Source organism: Heliangelus exortis, chromosome 2 (genome assembly GCF_036169615.1).
Source record: "Heliangelus exortis chromosome 2, bHelExo1.hap1, whole genome shotgun sequence".
NCBI classification, from domain to species: Eukaryota; Metazoa; Chordata; class Aves; order Apodiformes; family Trochilidae; genus Heliangelus; species Heliangelus exortis.
Window position 1 is genome coordinate 23,713,591 of NC_092423.1, and position 21,140 is coordinate 23,734,730.

Below are 21,140 nucleotides of genomic sequence, written 5' to 3' on the forward strand. Positions count from 1 at the left end.
TTTACAAAGCTCCAGTTACAGGTCAGTAATTTCCCTCTCCATCTGCCTGGCAACCTCGCTAAGTCCTTCAACATTTCCTTCAAATTATTTATCTGTATCACATTAAATGATGAAGGCTGGGAGTGGATTGATTTTACTGACTGTGGATGAGAAGAGGGTTGGGTTTTCCATACTTCATTGTTAACTCCTGTGCTGCCTCTACCTGTAGTTTGAATCCCTGCATTTTCTTTTCAATTATACAAAGACCTTTCAATTTATGTGAAACTTAAACAGCTAAGTTACCTGATACAGGTTCACTAATGGTCCTGCAAAGACTAACTAAAGGACAATAATTTCGTTATTAATTTGCTTGAGTGGTTATATTGATTATTTCTCAAAATAAATTAAATTTCCTAAAAAAGAAAAATAGTAAAAACCCAAACCAGTTCACATCCTTCTGCGGAGTACAGCATGGATACCTTGGGAGTGGTTTTTCTTCATAATATTACTTACTATTCATATCTTAAAGTACTGTGTGATGCTTTTATTATAACCAGAATTGCTGGAGGAAACAGAAAAGCTAATGAAAGAAAAAATTGAAGTACAGCGTCAAGCTGAAAAAGAGTATGATGACCTTCAGAAGCAAGTGAAAGTCTTGGAAATAGACTTGGAAGAACAGGTCAATCGTTTCATAGAGCTAGAGCAAGAAAAAAATGCAGAGCTAATGGACTTGAGGCAGCAAAACCAGGCTTTGGAGAAGCAACTTGAGAAAACAAGAAAATTTCTAGATGTAAGTATTGTAAAAGGATAGTTTCATGAAGGTGGGTTGGCACCTGTGTTGTCGTTTTCACAGGAATTTTTTTTTCAAATTTTGAGCAAATAAGAGAGACAGACAGTAGTAACAGTGCTTATAGGTTCCAGGCCAAGAATTTAATTAATGTCTTGAAATTGAGATGCTTACTTGGGGTTTCCCTGTATTTCTACGTATAACTTAGTAGGCATCTCAACTGTTTTAAATAGTGGGAAACATAAAATTAAACAGGAAATACTAATTTTTGTGACCTTAAATTTTAGCAATTGGTGGGATTTCTGTTTTTTGATAAAGTGTGTTGGAGTTAAGCAGTCAGTTTTATTTGTCCTTGGCAATTGAAAACATAATTTGTCTTAGTTTTGTTTTGTAAACTTTCTTCTTCATATTCACAGCTGCCTATATTGTGCCCAACTTCTTCCTTCCTCAGACTGTCTCTGCAGTTTTGTTTTAGTCTCTGCTCCATTTTCAAGAAACACCATCCTCCCCCATCTTCTTCTTTTCCCATTTTATTTCTTTTAAGTGTCCATGCTGCTGTTCAGAAAGAACCCCAACTTTTATTTATATGTCTTTACAGTTAACACTCTAGGTGACAGGAGTAGGGTGGAAGAATTTTTTACATGATAAATATAACACCCCGTGGCACCTTCTCTGCATAATCTGCTACTAAGCAGTGCTAAAGGAGAGATCTTTCCAGTTACTTCTTACCACCCACGGATTTGCATTATTTCATTTTTTAGTTACAAGTTTGCTTTCTCACTGCAACTCATGTGTCATAATAGGGCAAGGCTGAGAAGTAAAAATTTGTATTGCAAGTCCCATAGTCAGAAATGCAGCGTGGTTTGGGATTGTCAGTAGCATGAACTGGAGTTACAGATTACTGATGAGGAGCTGCTTCTAATAGCAGTGTTACAATTCTGCTGCTTCCTTGAAACAGCATGAGATTTTAAAATCTGCAGCTTGTGGAGGTTGAGGTTTTATTCCAGTTTCCTGAATTTTTGCTAAATATTTTGTTGCTGGACAGAAGCATTCCTCTCTGTATCAGATAATTCAGTTAATATATTTTTATGCATCTGATAAGTTTTACAGAGCAGCATTTAAAGATGGATGCTAACAGTCACACAGTATTTCCTATATAAAGATGTATTTTCAGTTATAACAACTGAAACTGGTCAAAAGCAAACAAATGCAAAATGCAAATAGTTTATAAATTTTTGTTGTTCTTGTTTCTCCTCATCATTATTAACGCGGACTTAATTTTTGTTCTTACTGTTTATGTGTGCTATGGATATCAAAGACAATCATTAGTAAAGTAAATAATAAAATATTGACTTGTTAGCATCTGTATGGTGTACATGGAGTAGAAAAAACAAACATGTCATTTTTGTGAAATAGTACTGGATGTATTTATGATGTCTTAATTTTTAAATTTTAAAAATGTGATTAAGAAAGGAGGCTTTGTAATGGTAGTTTCAAGAGGTTCTGCTACCTTGAAAACACTGACGTACTGACCTTGAAACCACTGACCAGCCTCACAATAAGATAAAAACAAATGTAGTAATATAGTTAATTTAGATAAAATCAAATGGTGTATCCACATAATTTCTTAACTTTCAGGAGCAAGCAATTGATCGAGAGCATGAGAGAGATGTATTCCAGCAAGAGATACAGAAGCTGGAACAACAGCTTAAGGTTCCTCAGAGGAGTCAGCCTGTCAGTGAACATCAAACCAGAGAGGTAACACATCTTACCACTTTTATTCAGTGAATATAAATGACAAGTTGACAGCCCTTAAGACAGTGTAATGGAGCTATTCTGTGGCATACCTAACCTGCATTTGCAAGCCAACAAAGTCAGTCCCCTTAGATGAAGGGTAAGGTGTTGGGGGAAAGTGGTGAAACTGTTTTGGGTTGTTGGTTTTTTTTTAGGCTGGTTGGTTGGTTGTTTTAAGTAATAGATATACACAGACACCATAACTTTGTGCAAGACTCTTTCATGTAACTTAATTTAGAAAACCCACTGTTTTCAAAAGCCTGTGGAAACAATCAGTACTACTTTAGCAATCACACGTTTTTGTGTTGTTTTGTGACATCCTCTCTGTTTATAGCACAGCTACACAACTGAAAGAACTGAGTTACCAAGGCTTAGCACCTGAGATGTAGCAGTGCCCTCTGGGTACATTTGCACCTCCCCAGTGAAAGTCTCTCCACACTGAAACAAACTTCAGAGGCTGTAGAACAGCAGCTCAGTGGAGTCATAGAATGCTCTTAGGCAGCAAAATCAAGAAATGTGGCAGCAGTGAAAATGAAGCTTTGCATGTCTTGTTTGATGACCTGTTAGTCAATTAAATTGTATTTTTGTTTTGTGGGTTCCATGTGTCTTGCTTTTTGGGCAAGACTGGTATTTTTGCATTATTTTCTTGCCTGATTTTTAGTATTAAAATGCCTCTTACTAGGTTGCATTGCAATTTTTTCAAATCAAAGTTTTACTGAAGTACTTTAGTTGCTTTAATTCAATTCTTAAATCTTAACAATATTTAATATTCTATATAACATAGTTTAGGACCATATAGAGTAATGGGACACACATTGATACATGTGAGATGGAAGTTGTTGAAATACCAGTTCTTGTAATTCTCACATTTAGAGGCATATTTCATGGGGGTTTTTTTATATATTTTAATACAAAGGTTTGTAAGAAGTGTTGCAGTCAAAGTATTCAGTCAGTACTATGTGATGTGACTGCCATCAGCCTCTGTTAATAATGAGTCTTCTGAATTTAGCTGGGTATGTGTTAACAAACACAAATGGAGAAATTCTGCATTTTTTTACTTCTGTTGCAAAGTTTGTACACACTTCTCTCCTGTTGACACATTCCCCATATGGAAGAGAATTTTCAGTACAATTAGTTTTTCTGAACCCAGAATGTTCATTTTTGAGATAATTTTCTCATGGGTCTTTTTTATAGTTTTGGGTATGGACTTCTGGTTAAAATTCTAAAAATTAAAAAAAAAAAAACCCCTCAACAAATTCATAAGAAAAAGAAAAATCAAATTTGATGGCAAAATTAAAAAAATGCTCTGATTTTCTGTACAGAAACAGAAATCGTCCTGATTTTTATGCGCATACACATGTATATTCATATATATACATGTGTATATTCATATACATGTATATTCAAAGTTGGCAGGTATGTTACAATGAAAATTTAAAGCATGCATTAAAATGAAAGAAAGCTCAAACTGTGATAAAAATTTTGAGATTTGTGTTAGATGCTTTTAAATTATAAGACCATAAGATAACGTCTGCAAGCACCACAGGTGTAGTGGCTTTTTTAGAGTTGTGTGGTTTTGAATTCAATACATAACCAATTACAAACAGAATTTTCAATAGTGTATAAGATCTGCATTTCATTTTTATCAAATGAGGTATATAGTCTTCCTATGCAGTATGTTTTGATGTCACATTTGGCATATTTCATAAATATAGATTTCCCATGCTTTTCTGAGATGGCTGCTGTATTTCTTCATAGTATTTGAAATGCTGTCAGCATTTGCTGTTGATAACTTCATTTCTTTTTTACTGTTGTTTCAGCTTACTCTGTCAACTTACTCCAGGGAAGGTTGTCACAAAGAGACTGCTCTAGGCTTGATTTTTCTTTTTCCATTTCTCTCTCAGGACTTTTCTGTGGTCACTTCAGACTTTGATGTTGCTCATGGATGGATAACGTCAATAATACCATCCTGTCAGCTTTATGTTCTGGTCCTCTTCTCTCCTATCTATTGAAATGCTTTGAATCTTCTACCTTTTGGCTACATCGTAACTTCCTAATTGTAAATACTGAAATCAGTTTCTTGAGTGGGACAAACATTACTTTCCATGTCTCTTGCTCGATTGCTTAGTTTAACTTAAGTCTTAACTCTGCATCAGGTCTAATATCATGTATTTGTTACACATCTTTCTTATCTGTAATTTTGATTAATCATTTCTGAAACGCTGCTAGAACTGGGATCATTCCTATCTCTCCTGCTTCAGTTACTCTTTAATTTGTTGTTTGTCTGCAAACAACTGAACCACGGAGATTCAGAATGCTTTGATACTTTGTCCCCTTTAGAAAGTAAAATTATACTATACATCACATTTGTTTAACAAAAACATCACTTAACAAAGACAGCAAGAAGACAAAACTCCCTGTTTAATGAGATTGAAATTTAGCAGTTCTCTTCAATGTTACAGACCTAATGAGTTTTAGGATATGTCTGTATGTCACTAGTCAACTCCTTACTTTAAATAATTTTGTCAAAGATTGTTAGAACTGTCATATTTCTTGGTTCAAGACATTCCATCTGTAGGTTTTAAAGGTATATTCTTAGGGATGCCATGCTACTTGCTTTTGTAACTGAGCAGAGAAACTAAAGGCTTCAGAAGGACAAGGTCAGTTCTAGAGAGTAGAAGATAGAGCACAGAATTTACCACTTCTTAAGAAATGCTGTTTGTGTTTGTTGGATGCAGCACCACTATGATACCCTAACTTTGCATTCTGCTTCACCTAAAGAGTAGGAGCTTCATTACAAGGAAAAAAAGAGGGATTTTTTTTTTCTCTGACAAAAAGTGCTGTTGCTGGGGCTAGCAAACTCTTCCAGTCTAGTACAATATATTCCTCTTCTTGCCATACTGTCACCAGGTTGAACAGTTAACAAATCATCTAAAAGAAAAAACTGACAAATGCAGTGAGCTTTTGCTCTCTAAGGAGCAACTTCAGAGAGATATACAAGAACGAAATGAAGAAATTGAGAAATTAGAATGCAGGATAAGAGAACTGGAACAAGCCTTAATCATCAGCACAGACAATTTACAAAAGGTATTGCTTCATTTAAAATTATCTTGTATTCACTTCTTTCTTATTTTCTTGAGAACAAAACAGTATATCTTTTTTATTTTTATTATTTTTATTTGAAGGTGGAAGAAAGGAAACAGTTTGGCACTATCATAGTAAAGGGAGAATTACCTCTAGAAGTACAACTGCAAGCTGAACGAGAAGCTGTGGACAGAAAGGAAAAGGAGGTAAAATACCCCTGAAATGTTCCATGTTTTTGCTGATATTTTGGTTTGTCAGTTTTTGCTTTCTGCTGAGTTTGGTGAACCATACAGATGAAATTTTTTAGCAGATCAGAGAGGCAGCAGTCCAAATCCCTTTGAAATTTTCTTTTGAGCCATTATACTTGTTGTTACTGTTTATGTTAATGATTATAACTTACAAGAGTGGTTTTTAAATATTAATTCATCCCAATTAAGAAAAACTAGTGATTTCAGTTGTTTTAGTGAGTTTTCAAGTTCCATTTATTTTAAGGACTCAGCATGTCACCAATTACACATTATCCTATCAAACCAGTTTGCTGTAGACATTGCACTTGAAAATTATGACAGTTAATTTGTGATATGGCCATCTACTCCTTTTCCACCATTTGTTTTGGAAACATAGGTCACAAACCTTGAGGAACAACTGGAGCAGTTTCGAGAAGAGCTAGAAAATAAAAATGAAGAAGTTCAGCAATTGCACATGCAACTAGAAATTCAGCGAAAGGAGTCCACTACACACTTGCAAGAACTTGAACAAGAGAACAAATTATTTAAGGTAAATGTAACAGAGAAGCCTAGAGCTCTAGTCTCCCTCCTCCCCAGAAATGTATTCTTGGAAAAAGCCAAGATGCCAAATTCTTTCTCAAGCATTCAACTTGCAAAATACTAAAACACTTACATAATTCTTATTGCATGCAATTCATTTATTTTCATTCCTGTGCCTTAGACTACCATATGCAGAAAACATTATGCAACCCTAACATGGTTTGGGGGCTTCTTTTTGATAGGATGAAATGGAAATACTGGGACTTGCTATCCAGAAATCTGAAGATGGCACCATAAAGGACCATCACTTAGTGCTTCGGAGGCTCGCTCACATCATGCAAGAGAAGGAGCAGGAAATAGATCACCTTCATGAACAAATTGCAAAACTGCAGCAGCAACTTGAAGTCACAACTGATAAGAAAGTACATACTTTTGAAATCTTTTTCAGACTCCTAGTTTGTGTTGCTAGCTGTTTAAGGAAAAAAACCACCTCCATCCCTCCAGCCATTACATTATTTTCTACTGCTGCCTTAATTTAAAAAAGCAAATTCTAAAGTTTCAGACAATGCTTTAACCCAAGTCTGCTTTTCCCCATCTGTCTCATTTTAATGAAGGATAATCTTTGTTTGCTTTTCTTTTTACTATTCTGTCTTATTTCTGCTTGTGGTTTTGTCTTATATTCTTCATTCCTTCTGGTAACTTCTGAACATTTAATAGTATGTAGGCAGTTTATATTCAGTCTCAACATTGTTTCTACCATCTTCCCTATAATGATTTACTTTCAGTTTTATGCTTCAGTGACACCTGCTGGATCATGTTGGATTTTATAGGGTTTTTTTAGCAGTTGAACTTTTGTGTTCCATTAGCTTGTGTAAATACTTTGTCATCAGAGCAATGTTGGCAACATCTTTAATCCACTTTTGAAGCATGGTGGATATGCAAACAAGATGCTGTGTTTTATTAGAAATGGAGAGCAAGAAAGAAAAAAGCAGATTCATCTTTCTTTTACTTACTGAGGTTTAACACCTGTAGCTTTTTGTTATTTTTCAATTAACTGCATTTATGATAGTGAGCTTCATCTTCCTGGCTTATTTCCATTTTGTACAGATACAATACATTTAATTTCAGCAGATATACTACTTTGCATTGATGTGACAGCAGAAACAGGCCTTCAGTCTTATATTTTTTAAAGAAAGAAAACTATTTTTTCAATGGATGAAAATTGCATTCTGATAATCTTCAATGTGAAAACGTATTAATCATAAGATGTAACCCCAAAGCAAGTATTATTCAGCAAGGTGAGAACATGACTTCTGTTACCCCTCAGTAGCTGATTGAACACTCAGGGTAACATTCTACTAGGACATATGAGTCCACCAAAACAGAGCTCTGACTGAGCTGTATAATTTCACTGAATTTTTATGTACAAAATTTAGTTATAATGAACCTCAGTGAATAAGGACAACATTTTGAATTGGATTTGGAAGCATTATGCTTTGGGGATTCCAGAAGGGTTCTGCTTTTTTTATACAGTGACTGCAGTAGTACAGTTACATTTTTTGCCTTGAGAAAAATACCTAGGATTCAGGTATAATTCTTTTCAACGATTTTTTTTCTTCTCCTGTTATATAGGGTTTCATTTTCTTAATTTCATCCTCTTACTCAGTTATATTACGTTAAATAATTACTCTGCTTAACTGTGATATCAGTATTAAATATTAATAGACTGTTTTTAGGCTACGGCCTTTTCTAGTCCCTTAGGCATCTTCATCCTAGCAAGTGCTTTTCTTTTAATTGCTGTATTTGCCTTCTGTGATCCTTTATTCCATTATGTTGTGAAGAATACAAAATGTTATGCTTACTTGATAATACTCACAGGATCACTTTTCTCTTTTTTTGAAAACCAGTGTTTTTAGACTTCTTCTAGCCTCTGTAGATTTTTTTTTTAAACTTCTTGGTTGCCAAATGAGCACCTCTAATCCGTTTGGCAACATTTATCATTTATTTTCATATATCTTATGCTTACTACAAAGTTGTTTCATTATTCTATTTAACTAACTAAACCTAATGAAGTATTAAGAGATAAAGGAAAATACATGGCTGTTTTAGTAACAAAATTAGTTATCTGTTTTTGATATTTTTTTACATCTTCATGTTTCTAAAAGTTTTCTTAAGAGTTCTTACCTATTTTGGGTACTATAACTGGTTTTATATGTTAATACTCTTTCCGAATCTTTTTAACAGAATTCCTCTGTCTTTTTCATTTACAGTTTAGAACCACTGTTCTTTTCAAATCTCCAGACATGTCCTTAAAAAAATACATCCACTTTGTTCCTTAGACATGCTACTTACAATCTCATTCACTTTGACTTCGTAAAGTTGTGGGTTTTTTTCCTACACTCTAATCAGAATTTGCTCCCAGTGCAATTTAACAAGCAGGTTTTTAAATTAATTTTATAAAACTTTCTCTATTGGAATCTGATAACTTGTCTTACTGTTCCTTTTGATAAGACTTTTTATACATCAAATATAGTGTTCCTCAACACTGATCATTCCAGTTTTTGTGTATACTGATTTATTTCTTATTAGAAGCTAACATATCTTTTCTGTATCATACACTTGTCACCCTCATTTGATCAGTTACATCATTTTATGAATTTCCTGGAATTCTGAACACCTCACACAGTAATTTTAATTGTCTTTAAAACTTCTCTAGCAATGTATTCTTCTTACTGTCTTCATATTTTCACCAATCTATCTTTGAGCTTTACTAGGCTAGTGATATACATTTTAAAATAAATACTCTGATAACTTTGTCTCTTTTTACTTTAATTTAAATTATAGCACAAAGAAGTAATTGTGGTCTGGGTTTATGGGTACTGTTTGCCTGCATGGTTCTTTTCACATCTGTACACACACAAAATCAGACAATTTAGGCCTATGATGGGAAATGTCAGAGTCAACTGATGAGTGTTTTCTGTGGTCTCAGGCTAAAAAGCATGTTGTAATGGTATTTTTTAACACAATGAAGTAAAGGTCTATTTGTATTTAAAATACATACCCATCTTAACTGGCTGTCTGCTCTATAAATTTATTTGACCTCATGAACAAGTGGGCTGTGTTTTTAGGTGAAGAGCACAGTATCTCTCTAATCTAAGTGGGCATATCTGACCTGTATATGGTAAGCCTGAGCATCTTTTTTATCTGTAAGTTTTGAGCTTCGTAAATCTTGGTTCCTTTTCATTCTCTCAGTAAAAATAGTATATTAAACCTTGATTTTGTAAGAATGAACAGCAGACATGACCACTCTACTTGTTCACATTTTAATTTTTTATTAAAAGGAAAAGACAGAGCTTTAGACTGAACTATTGGGAAAAAAAGCTATTGTGAATGCTTAAACTTCAGTGTTTCATATCTCTCTGAACATTACAAATGATTTCACTTAATCTGATACTTGCACACCTGTTCTGCAGTTCCTTAAGGCCACAGGCTACTTCCTCAGTCCAATGTGAAAGTGTCCAGATTCTCATAAAGCTTTACAGGAGACATCCAATTAAGAAAGTTACTGACATAATTTATTTTACAAGGTGTTTGATTAAGCTGTTGCTGGGAAATCCAGGAGAAAAATTACTGAGGTTTTTTAATGGTGATCCATTATGAAGTTCTTGCATTCTTTTCCAGGTTATTGAAGAGCAAAATGAGCATATACAAGAACTTGTAGCCCAGATAGAATGTCTGAAAAGTGATCAAGAACGTGTGAAGAAACAAAATGATGAAGAGGTAGAACAGTTGAATGATGTAATTGATAAACTTCAGCAGGAGTTGGCAAATATTGAACAAAAAGTACCTGCAGACACTGCTGCTTTTCAAGAAGATGCTGACAGTCTGAAACACGCACTTGAAACAGTTCTGGCAGAAAAGGAAGCTTTGGAGAAGCAAGTAGAAAACATAAATGTAGAGGCATCTCTTACCAAGAATGAGCTGGAGGAAACTAGATTAAAAATGAACCAACTAAAGGAAGAAATCAGTATGTTAAAAAAAGAGCATGAAAGAATAACAGAGAAATATAAGTGTGCACTCATGAAAGATGATAGGGAAAAAACAGAAGATAGGAGCAATGGAAAACCTGAAAAAGTGGAAGAAAGCTTATCTTCAGATGAGAATGCAAGAGTTGCCTTTAACAAGATGGAGGTACAACTGCAGCAACTTGAGCTATGCATTAAGGAAAAAGATTCAGAACTCTGCCAGTCCTACAAAGAAATAAAAGAATTGAAAGAGCAAGGCAAAGCTGAAAGAGAAATACTTAAGAAGAAGATATTAGAGCTGGAAAAGACACTAGTGGAGAAAGTTGCTGCTGCTCTCGTCAGTCAGGTTCAGCTAAATGCAGTTCAAGAGCAAAGGAATTTCCTGCAGGAAATTCAGGAAGCTTCAAAACATGTGGAGGAAACAAGTGAGAATGTCCAAATGGAGAGTTTGAGTGATAGGATGGAAAATGAGATGGAATCAAGATTAGCACTCTTAACACAGAAGCTCAGTGAGATGGAGGACCAACTGGTAATGGTAAACAGTGATTTGGAGCTAGAAAAAGAAAATGTAAAAGTTGCACAGAAGGAAGTTAAAGTGAAAGAAGAAAAACTCCTAGAACTTCAGCAATTACTGGAAGAGGTTCAAGAAAAGCACAAAGGAGAAATTCAGAAATACTTGAATCAAGAAGTAACACACACATATCAGGTAACTAGATGCCATTTTCCTTTGTGTTATTGTCACTAAAATCTGTTATCTCATGTAAACTATAATGCATTAAACACTTGTTGTTGGTAATGGTGATCCAAATACTCCTCTTTGTGAGGTAGGCCTTCATTTCTCTTATTATTCCTGGAGTTACAAAGAAGAGAAGGATGTTATTTAAGGTGATTCCCATTATGATTTTCCACTTTATATTAAAACCACTTTGTCTCTCATGAATGTAGAGATATTTTGAATTTTGGACAGATAATTCCTTGTTCTTTCTATTGACATAGAATGGAGTTATTACACTTCTACATGGCATGGAGGTAGAGAGATAAAAATTAAAGGAATAAAAATTATCTAAGAGGGTTCAGAATGATGTGGCAGCCATAACAATTTATTTGTTCAGGGTTTTTTTAGAGGAGAGGTTGTTTGTTTATGTATGGTTTGACTTTGTTTCATTTTTTTCTTGCTTTCCAAAGATATATCTTATCAGTAGTTTTTTACTGGTGTATTTCTTATTTCCATGCACTGCTGGCTGTGTTGCCTCTGAATGAAAAACCTTTAGTCAAAGCTGACTATGCTTGATAGCTCAAACGTGCGCTTGATTGGCAAGTCTTGAGTTCAGGGACATCATGGGTTCTACGACCTTTCATCCAAATGCAGGTTGAGTGAACCTCATAACTATCTTATAAATTTAATATTATCAGTCTTTATTTCCTACTCTATGTTTACTTTCTTCCTAATCTATGTGGTGTAGCCAATTTCTGCTTGCAGTTCATTAAACTGTAAGAAGACAGTCTTCCCTTCCACACTTACCCATTTTATGGGAAATGATGTAGGAAAATGGTACTTGGTTTTTTTCATCTCTTGCTTTGTAAGTTGGTGTGAAAGTGATCAATACTGTTAATTGCAATTACAGTGCTTTGTAAGATATTTCACAATTTTCTATATCTGGTGTTGCTTTGTAGGTAGGAGCACAACTCATGGAAAGTCAAAAAGAAAATGTGCTTATCTATGAACTTGAACTAGAGCAAGTTAAAGAAGAGGCTGCTGCTGCTAAGGAAGAACTGAAGAGTTACAAAGAAAAGGGAGAAAACCTTCAGCAAGAACTGGCAGTAAGAATCAAATTGCTCCATATTGTATTTAAAGCAAATGATTATACAGGACTTACTGTGGAAACATGGGTGGTCTATATATTTTTAAATCTTGTACTGAGAGTGCCAATAAGAAAAACAGCTACTCAGGACCTACTGTCAGTGGAGCAGACCTCATGCTGTAAGCTAAATCTTTGCTTGTTGCCCAAGTACATAGTTTTACAGTCCACTATAGTGCAACAGTGGATCTGGAGCTGTATTTCATAGGAATTACCATGTGTTATAACTACTTTGAAATGGGACTAAACTGAATTCTGATTTTATAGAGGATTGTTTGGGTTTTAGATATTTTTAAAAGTATTTGAAAGGACTGCAATTCAGATTCTCCTTATTTACAGGTAAAAGAAGCAAGTTTGATACATCTTCAGGAAGACCTGTGCAAAGTCAAAGAGAACCTAGTTCAAGCAGAAGAGAGGCTTGCAAGTTACATGAGAAAGGATGAGGAAATGGCAAAAGCTGAAAGCAAAAAGGATGCAGAAATATTGTGTGATATGTCAAACAGTGAGTCTATTCTAATTAGAAAAAGCTCATCATCACAAACAGACAAGACTGTAGAAATCAACAGCTGTATCCAAACTTCACCAGTCCTTGTTAAAAATGCAGAAATCCAAATAGATTTGCGAAATGGATGTTCTTCGGAAGAGATGGCGGAGATCATAAGCGAATTTACTGAAAAAATTGACCAAATGCAAGAACTCCATGCTGCTGAAATCATGGACATGGAGACAAGGCATATTTCTGAATCTGAAGCATTAAAGAGAGAGAAGTTTGTTGCAGTGCAAGTATTGACTGAAGAATGTAATGCTTTAAAGGAAACTCTAGAAACTCTACAAGCTAAAGAGGTATGTGTCCAATTTTATATTCATTGAACACTTTGGTTCCTACTTTTGCTCCTGGTACAGAATTTCCCATTTGTAGTCTGTTAAGTGTGAACCACCAAATGTTCACTGTAAAGCTTTTAAGTAGATCAGTGTTTCCATGACCTGCAGTGAGACTGTCAACCCCTTCCTCATCAATTCTAGTCTGGCAGTGTGCTCTGATATCAGATATTTCCTTGTGCCTTGGACCTGTCCTGCTCTGTGAAGTGGGGACAAGTGCATCTTTCTCATCTCTGTTTTGATTACTTTGAATGTGGGGGAAAAAAAAAAAAAGGAAGGAGGCTCATCTAATTTCCTGCTCCTTAGAATTAGCTCCCTTATTGTGAGTGGGTTTGGGTGATTAAAGATTTGATTGCTTTCTTTTCTTAATACAGGGAAACCCAGTTTCTGGATTAACACATTCTCCACCGTATCAAGCTAGAAATGGAGGTTCTAGTGGTAAGAAATTTGTTTTTATAGGTTGCAAACAACATTATAAATTAAATCTGCTTTTTTTTTTTTAAATATTTTTTGTATTTTTGTATTTTAAGAAATAAAACTGACTATTCCCCAGATAAAAGCAGAAGCCTATCACACTAAGAAAAAGAGCTAAGCATGCCATCTCTGTTAATTTGCTGTGGAAGGAAAATGACTAAGGGTGGAGACAGATTGAGTTAAGACATCAGATGCTATGTTTTTTTCTTCCCACTGATGTTCCTACGTTCTTCTTACATATTACATTATCTCTGCCCCATGGCAGGGGGGTTGGAACAAGATGATCTTTAAGCTCCTCTTTTTCATACACATAGGCTAAGCTTATAAGGGGTGGTCATTTTGCAGTGTTTGTGCAAGTAGTTGTTTATCTTTTAGAAGGATACCAGTTTTGTGTTGCTATTACTGCTTTGAAACTGAAAAATTATAGAACAGGTTGCTTCCAGGCTTAGAATCAACTCTGATGACATGCAACCACCTGTTACAAAAAAAAAAAAAAATTTAAAAAAAAAAAATCCTTTTTTGATGCCTGTTCTTCAAAGTTCCACAGTGATCCAGCTTTCATGTTTTTTTCTTCTTTTATTTTAGACTCTAGTTCAGACTGGAGTCAAGGAATATATCTTGCTCAGACCCAGGGATCTGACACGATATCTGAAGGAATAGATGAAGGTGAAACTTCAACAGATTTACTTCCAAAAAAAATCAAGGTAAAATAGAGCTGATCATTTTTATTATGGAACAAGAGATTAGATTAGCTGCTACTAGATTAGTGAAAAGAGAGACATTTAGATAACTTTTCAAATACTGGCTGTTTTAATGCATCTTAATGATGTGCATTTTTGCTTGTTCAGTTAGCTTAAATATGATTTTTTTTTAACTGTAGGCTTGTACTCAGTCATGATTATGAGAAATATAACTGCTGTTACTTATAATTTGTTGGAATGACAAATTACAGATAGTCATATGTTGCATGATTATGTAGATTGTTATAATAGGGGCAGAATAATATATGTATTATGAAAGTTAACAAATGCAGTTATTATAAACAACAAGGGTATCAAGCTTTTAACTGTTTTTCTTTTTTTTAAAAAAAAGCAAGTCTTTTGCAGAAAAACCCTAGCTAATTTCAAAAAGTAAATTGCAAACTTCACCTGAAATATTCCCAGGACTTTGTTTTTTAATGTCACATCAAGAACCATTTGGAAATCTGAATATTGATTTGACAGATGAACTTTGGGAATTTTCATCTGAAACTGGGAATGTTCAACTGTTTGGTCGGTAAAAAGATGTCTTTGATATGAGGAAGCAGAAGTAGTTCCTTTATGCTGATCAATTTAGAAGTACCATAATTCCAATATGGATGAAATAGTATTATTATTGTTGTTGTTGTTACTGTTATTATTAATTATATTAGGACTCTTATTACTGATTTTTTTTTTTTATTTGTTGTAGGGTTTGCTGAAAGCAGTCCATCATGAAGGCATACAGGTGCTGTCTCTCACTGAATTTCCATATGGTGAAAGAGAGATGCCATCTCTTAAGCAGGAGCCAGAATCTTGGCTTGAGGAAAGGAAAGCTCTTCTAAGCACCATTTCATCTTTGAAAGATCTAATTGCAAAAATGCAACTCCACAGAGAAGCTGAGGTATAAATAATAGCATAAAATTCTGTCTAAATAAAAAAAACCTGTGATAACATTAGAAGGCACACTTACAATTCAGGTTTAAATGCTCAAAATATACCTGTACCTCTATTAGTCTAGTAGAGTACTGGTACAAGGCAAAATATTTCAAAAACATGCAATAAAACTGCATGTTTCACTCTCTGGTAATAAAATATATCTTAAATTACAGCTTGCATTTGTTCTGTGCGTGACTGCTATTAACTATATAGACCCACCTTTTGAAAGTAATTCTATTTTGATAATATGTTTCCATTAGCAGTTAAATTAGCCTTTTAAATGTTGTTATTTATTGGTGTACTAGAACTTTGATGCTATTTAAAAGATACTGTAGTGAGAGAAAAGAAAGGAAAATTGTTTCAAATATAACACAAGACTAATCAGCAATCTGTTAAAAGCCATCAGGACTTGCCTGTCTAGTTACTCCCATATGACTGCTGCATATATGGAGGTAGTTTATATTGCTTCTGCATTTCCTTCAACATGCTAAGTGGGGAAATTATAAAATTTAGTCTTCATCCACAATATCTGCACCCTACCACATCGTTCTGTGGGAGCTTAGGAATGTAAATGTAACATCATAAAAATGAAAAGGGTGGTGTGATACAGTAATATAAACAATAACTACATAGGGCTAAGTTTTCAATTGTAAAAAGTTTAATTACTTCCATCCAAAGCAGATAAAAGTTTCACATTAATGCATGCATAAGAAATTACAACGTGTACAATAAATACATACATTTGTATGAATGACCATTACACAGCTCTTGAGGAAGAGCTCAGTATTCTACTGAAAACACCCACTTTACACAAAATAATGATGACTCTCCTTGATGTAATCTTTGAATTCTGCTGTTTAAATTTTCTTTAACCACTGCAGATTTACGCAAGTACTGAATCTCCTGAAGGTGTCTCAGACTGGCGAGGAGAACTTCTGCAAGCTATTCAACAGCTTTTTGTAAGAGAACAAAATGTTCTTCTTGCTGCTTTTCAAAATGAACTTGCAGAACTGGGCACAAGAGATGCAGTTATACTGATGAATCAGCTAGAGCACAGACTACAAGAGCAGGTAATATAAAACATACTTTAGCCAGTGTGTTTGTCTATGTTAGCCTGTAATTTTGAATATATAAATCCATTTAAAAATATATGTATTAATAGTATTTTTGGCAGTCTAATGGTGAAAACAAAGATTCAAAGAAGAAATGTCTTTAAAAAGAAAAACGTGATGTGGGAAAGAGACTTTTGGGTGCAAAAGCTGTAGGAAAAGTTCATCCTTCAGCAATAAATTTGAATTAAACAAATTAAATGCAAATTTTTTAAGCTTGATATCATTAAATTAAGAATTGTGATACACTGTCTAAAAGAAAAGGTAGCTTGTATATATGAGGCAACTTGTATAGAAGAGGAAGGGCTAAGGCTGCTATTGGATAGAGAGAGGTCTGTTATCTCCTCTGGAACATGGAAGAATCCATGAGGAAAATTACAATTTGCTGTAAAAAATTGTGGAGAATCAGCTTTTCTGCTTCCATAATTTAAATGCCTAGTAGAAAAGCAAACAAACAAAAAAATAAGTTCTTCCCAATATTGTAATATTGACTTACTTATGACAAAAATGTTTTTACTCTATATGCACTATGAATATATAAGTAAAAGTAATATCCACACCACAGATATCTAAAAAGAATCTGGAGTTTTATTTTTAAATGTTTCTGATGCTAACAGGCCTCTAATCAGAGTGCAGCAATGGACTGTCTTCAGAATGCAGACAGAAGAAGTTTGCTGATGGAGATTCAAGTATTACATGCTCAGATGAACAGTAAGAAAAATAATCCGAAGAGAGAACAAGAGAGTGATTCAAAAAGCCAAGGTGAATTTTTTTGTAATTTATGGCTATTTCCAGATGCTTTTATGGCAATGCTTGTAACATTGTATCTGAAAAAAATATTGACTGACTTTGCTCTCTGGTTTTGATACTTGTGTTCTGAGCATGCATACTTTTCTTTTTTTTTTATGTTACTGGACTGGTTTTGCAAAAACTAAGATACAGTCTGTGTTCCTATGACTTGTATGGAATCAAAAGTGACACAAAGTTATTTCAATTGCTTTAAAATCTGGGCTTGTATTTTAAGGTTGTTTTCCATGTATGCTTTTCAGTGCTTAGGTTCAGCAGCTTTGAAATTATCTACGTTGGATAGTCAGTCATAATGAGTAAACTAAGAAGCAATTAGAATCAACATCAAAAATTTCAGAGAACAGGTATACTTTAAAATTAAGTAAATGCTCACTGCCAGTGTTTTGTCACAAAAATTTTGTCCCAAGTATACATACATACCTAAATTTAGTTATGTTAGTTACAATCTGATCAACAGATATTGATATGGTTGTGCACATGGCCTTTTAAAGAAGTTTAAGAGTTTGAAGTAATTTTTTGGAAAGTGTGAAAGGTATTCCAGTATAAAAGGCACAGTTTTGTTTCACTCCACTGTTGAAAGAATATATTTTAAACTAGGACTCCTAGTGATAACCCTGTGGTCATTCTCCATGCTAGGGGAAACATTAGCCAAACAGACAGTGGTCTTTGTTTACTAATTAATTTCATACTAATGGTACTCTCATTAGAAATGCTGGAGTATAATATGCAGCAAAAGCAATCACAGATACTGGAGATGCAAGTGGAGCTCCGGAGTATGAAGGACAGAGCAGCTGAGCTGCAGGAACAGCTGAATTCAGAGAGAATGGTGGGTGCTGAGCTGAAGAATGAACTTGCACAAGCCAAGCTGGAGCTTGAAACAACCCTTAAAGCACAGCACAAGCACTTCAAGGACCTAGAAACCATCAGGTGCGACTCTCAGTGCAAACTTTGTGTTGGCAGTGAAGATGATTTTTTCTATGTTGTCTTAAATCATAATACTGATGTTATTAAGGAGGTTGGTCTCATGAAATGGAAATGATTATCAGTTTTTCTGTGAAATGTATCTGACAAGAACAGACCTCTGATCCATTTGACAAAAAAATGTAATTCTATAGATTATCTGATTCATAGTTTGATTTAGTGATTTATTAATATCCAGTGTGTTTGTAAATTCCAACACATTAGAGTACTGCATACAAGCTAATAAGTAAACTATATTAAAGGTTTTTCTGCTTCTAAAATTGAACGTAGAGAACAAATTTGCAGAGTTAAGACAACTTTGCAAGTAATTCTATATGAAATGTTATAGCTATTATTTTTCCAGTGTTACTTTGGCATAGCCAACAGCAGAGCCAAATATTTGGCACTCAAGAAAGCCATTGTTATTAATGCCTTTAGGTGATGAATGTGCCTCTGCGTGGTATCTTAATGTTTATCTCAGGCATAACAAATTAAGACAAAGTTTAAATTGGTGGTAGTTTACAGATGACCTTATAACGTCTATAAGGCCATCAAAAATGAGACTCTATAGCAAACTGATGGAAAACTGATTTGCAAAAAGATGAAAATTCTGGACAGTTTCTTTCTTATTCCATCCCCGATATAGTTGTGGGTTTTTTTCCCTTGAGACACATGGTAACAAGATATATTTCCCCTGCATTCTTTCAGATTTTGGGAAGTGACTGGATTAATTTGAATGCTAGCTGCCACTGAGTCACCATTTATTAAAAAATCATTTTTGGGTTATACAACTCTCCCTTATGTTTGAGTTAGGAGTTTTCTTCTAAATTGCCTTTTCACTGTTATTCTATTACACGAGCAGTTTTTTTCAGCACACAAGATGGAATCAGTACCAAGTAACTGATGTTACTGTGATAGGATGAGATTCATTATCTAATCTAAACCCTGTCCATTTCTCCTTCAGGACTGAAGTTAAAGAAAAATCAACTGAGATAGATATTCTCAAGGATACAATGGCCAGTGAACAGAAAAAATCAAGAGAGCTACAATGGGCTTTGGAAAAGGAAAAAGCTAAAATGGAACGCAGTGAGGAAAGAGGAAGAGAAGAGCTTGAGGTATTCCATAATGCCAAATGGCCTGAAACATCAAGGAGCATGCAAATAGTCTTTTGGTTAACATTTCATCTCAGCTGTCGTTTTTGTCCACTGTGTGCTCCATTTTCTGTCTTCAGCAGCAGCACCGTATAACTAGAGCTGAAGAAACCCACATAGAAGCTTTTTGGAAAAGAAAGGAAAAGTCCTGATGCAAATTCTAGTTAAATCAATAGGAGTTTTGAAACTGCACCTGTCAGGACCAAGATGAAAAGATCCTACTTCGTGTAGTAGCCCTCAGATATTCAAGGGGAAAGGCTATGGCTAACATAGCTACACTTAGGCCCCACCGCAACTTAACTCATGAAATACACTATTTAAGAATATTATTATTATTATATTTATTGCTAATTTTTATTTGAAAGTCAGCAGTTTCACCTCATGAAAACCAAACTAGGGAGTTAGCTTTACAAGGAGATGCATTATTAGCTTCCTTGGTATCTCTGCAGTATCTGATGTAGTAAAGGAGAGAACAAGTATCCTAGGACAAGTATTAAGACAAAAAAACATTCACTTCAGCACCATAGATTTATTTGTATCTTGAAATCTTAACTTGAAAAATCACTGTCATCAGTTTAGAAAGTAAAAGCAGATACCTTGCAAACAGCTACAGTTCTTAAAAGATATGTTACAAATACTCTTATGAGGTGATCTGATTTTAAAATAAAGACACTTGTAATATATTTTAATATCAGATGTGACTGCAGCATTGAGAGTATGGTCACATTAATTATGAATACCAAAACCTGTAACAAAGCAACCTGTGTAGAGGTAGCATATTTGCAATTTTCAGACGATAATTAAAAGTATACACCAGAGGCTTTAATCAATACTTTTCTTCTGTTTCCTTGTGAAAGGATTTAAAGTTTTCACTTGAAGATCAAAAACAAAAGAACTTAGAGCTAACAAAACTTTTGGACCAAGAGAAGCAGCTGTCAACTGAACTGCAACAGAAAATTGAATCTCAAGAAGCACTGAGTGCTGCCCAGCTGTCACGTGAACAGGGTCGTAATTCTGAGTTGCTGGTGCTCCTTGAATCAGAGAAGGTTCGAGCTCTCGAAATAAGCAGTGCCCTAGAAAGGGAAAAAGAGCTATGTGCTCAACTTCAAAGTGCTGAAGATAAGGGGCAAGCTGGAACACCTACTCCATCTGAGGAATTACTTAAGGAGCTACAGAAACAAATGGATGAAAAGCATGATCGTATCGTGGAGTTGGTAAGTGAGATGGAGAAGTATAAACTGGAATCTGTGCAAGTGAGACAGCAAATGGAAAAAGAAAGGCAGATGCAGAGGAAAGCATTACAAGCAGAACAAGATGCTAACATAATAGCACAAAAGAAACTCCATGACCTGGAGTCCAAAGTGGAAGACCTGCAGTGGCAACTTGGGGAAAAGAAGCAAGAAGTTCATAAATTAGGAAATGAAATGAAGAAGTTGCAGGAAATAATCCAAGAATTACAGAAAAAAGAGCAGGAGAATGAAAGAAGAAAGGAAGCTGAAAGGACACCAAGCCACAATCCTAACGAGGTACAGTAGGACTGAGAGCAATGTGTGATACTGACCTGTGCTATTTAGCTTTTATTTCTCTTACTCAGGTAGCAGTGGGTTTCACTGTGCCTTTGCTCAATCTGTGAAATAGAACACAGATTACAAAATACAGGCACCAGATAAATGGAAAGGCAAATATGGCAGTTTTGCTACCTGAAACTGTTCACACACATCCTCTAAGAACAAAGTTGTAGAGGTGTGTGGGGAGGAGCATGAGCAGGAGGAATGCACCTGAATGTATA

At 34.8% G+C, this 21,140-nt stretch overlaps 1 protein-coding gene across 10 annotated transcripts in view; it reads left to right on the top strand.

Annotated features, from left to right (window-relative positions):
- The window catches only part of AKAP9 (A-kinase anchoring protein 9), a 104,465-nt gene that overhangs the window by 73,795 nt on the left and 9,530 nt on the right, over positions 1-21,140 (top strand). For 8 of the 10 annotated variants that reach the window (XM_071735209.1, XM_071735203.1, XM_071735205.1 and 5 more), the window contains 17 exons: positions 537-769; positions 2,405-2,524; positions 5,471-5,647; positions 5,746-5,850; positions 6,269-6,421; positions 6,654-6,833; positions 10,093-11,142; positions 12,111-12,257; positions 12,635-13,138; positions 13,549-13,612; positions 14,234-14,352; positions 15,098-15,289; positions 16,206-16,394; positions 17,051-17,195; positions 17,948-18,167; positions 19,165-19,315; positions 20,209-20,877. In XM_071735209.1, the coding sequence (XP_071591310.1) occupies positions 537-769; positions 2,405-2,524; positions 5,471-5,647; positions 5,746-5,850; positions 6,269-6,421; positions 6,654-6,833; positions 10,093-11,142; positions 12,111-12,257; positions 12,635-13,138; positions 13,549-13,612; positions 14,234-14,352; positions 15,098-15,289; positions 16,206-16,394; positions 17,051-17,195; positions 17,948-18,167; positions 19,165-19,315; positions 20,209-20,877 (4,418 nt within the window). The remainder of the gene's footprint in view (positions 1-536; positions 770-2,404; positions 2,525-5,470; positions 5,648-5,745; positions 5,851-6,268; positions 6,422-6,653; positions 6,834-10,092; positions 11,143-12,110; positions 12,258-12,634; positions 13,139-13,548; positions 13,613-14,233; positions 14,353-15,097; positions 15,290-16,205; positions 16,395-17,050; positions 17,196-17,947; positions 18,168-19,164; positions 19,316-20,208; positions 20,878-21,140) is intronic. The other 2 variants (XM_071735211.1, XM_071735208.1) reach the window with 2 other exon arrangements.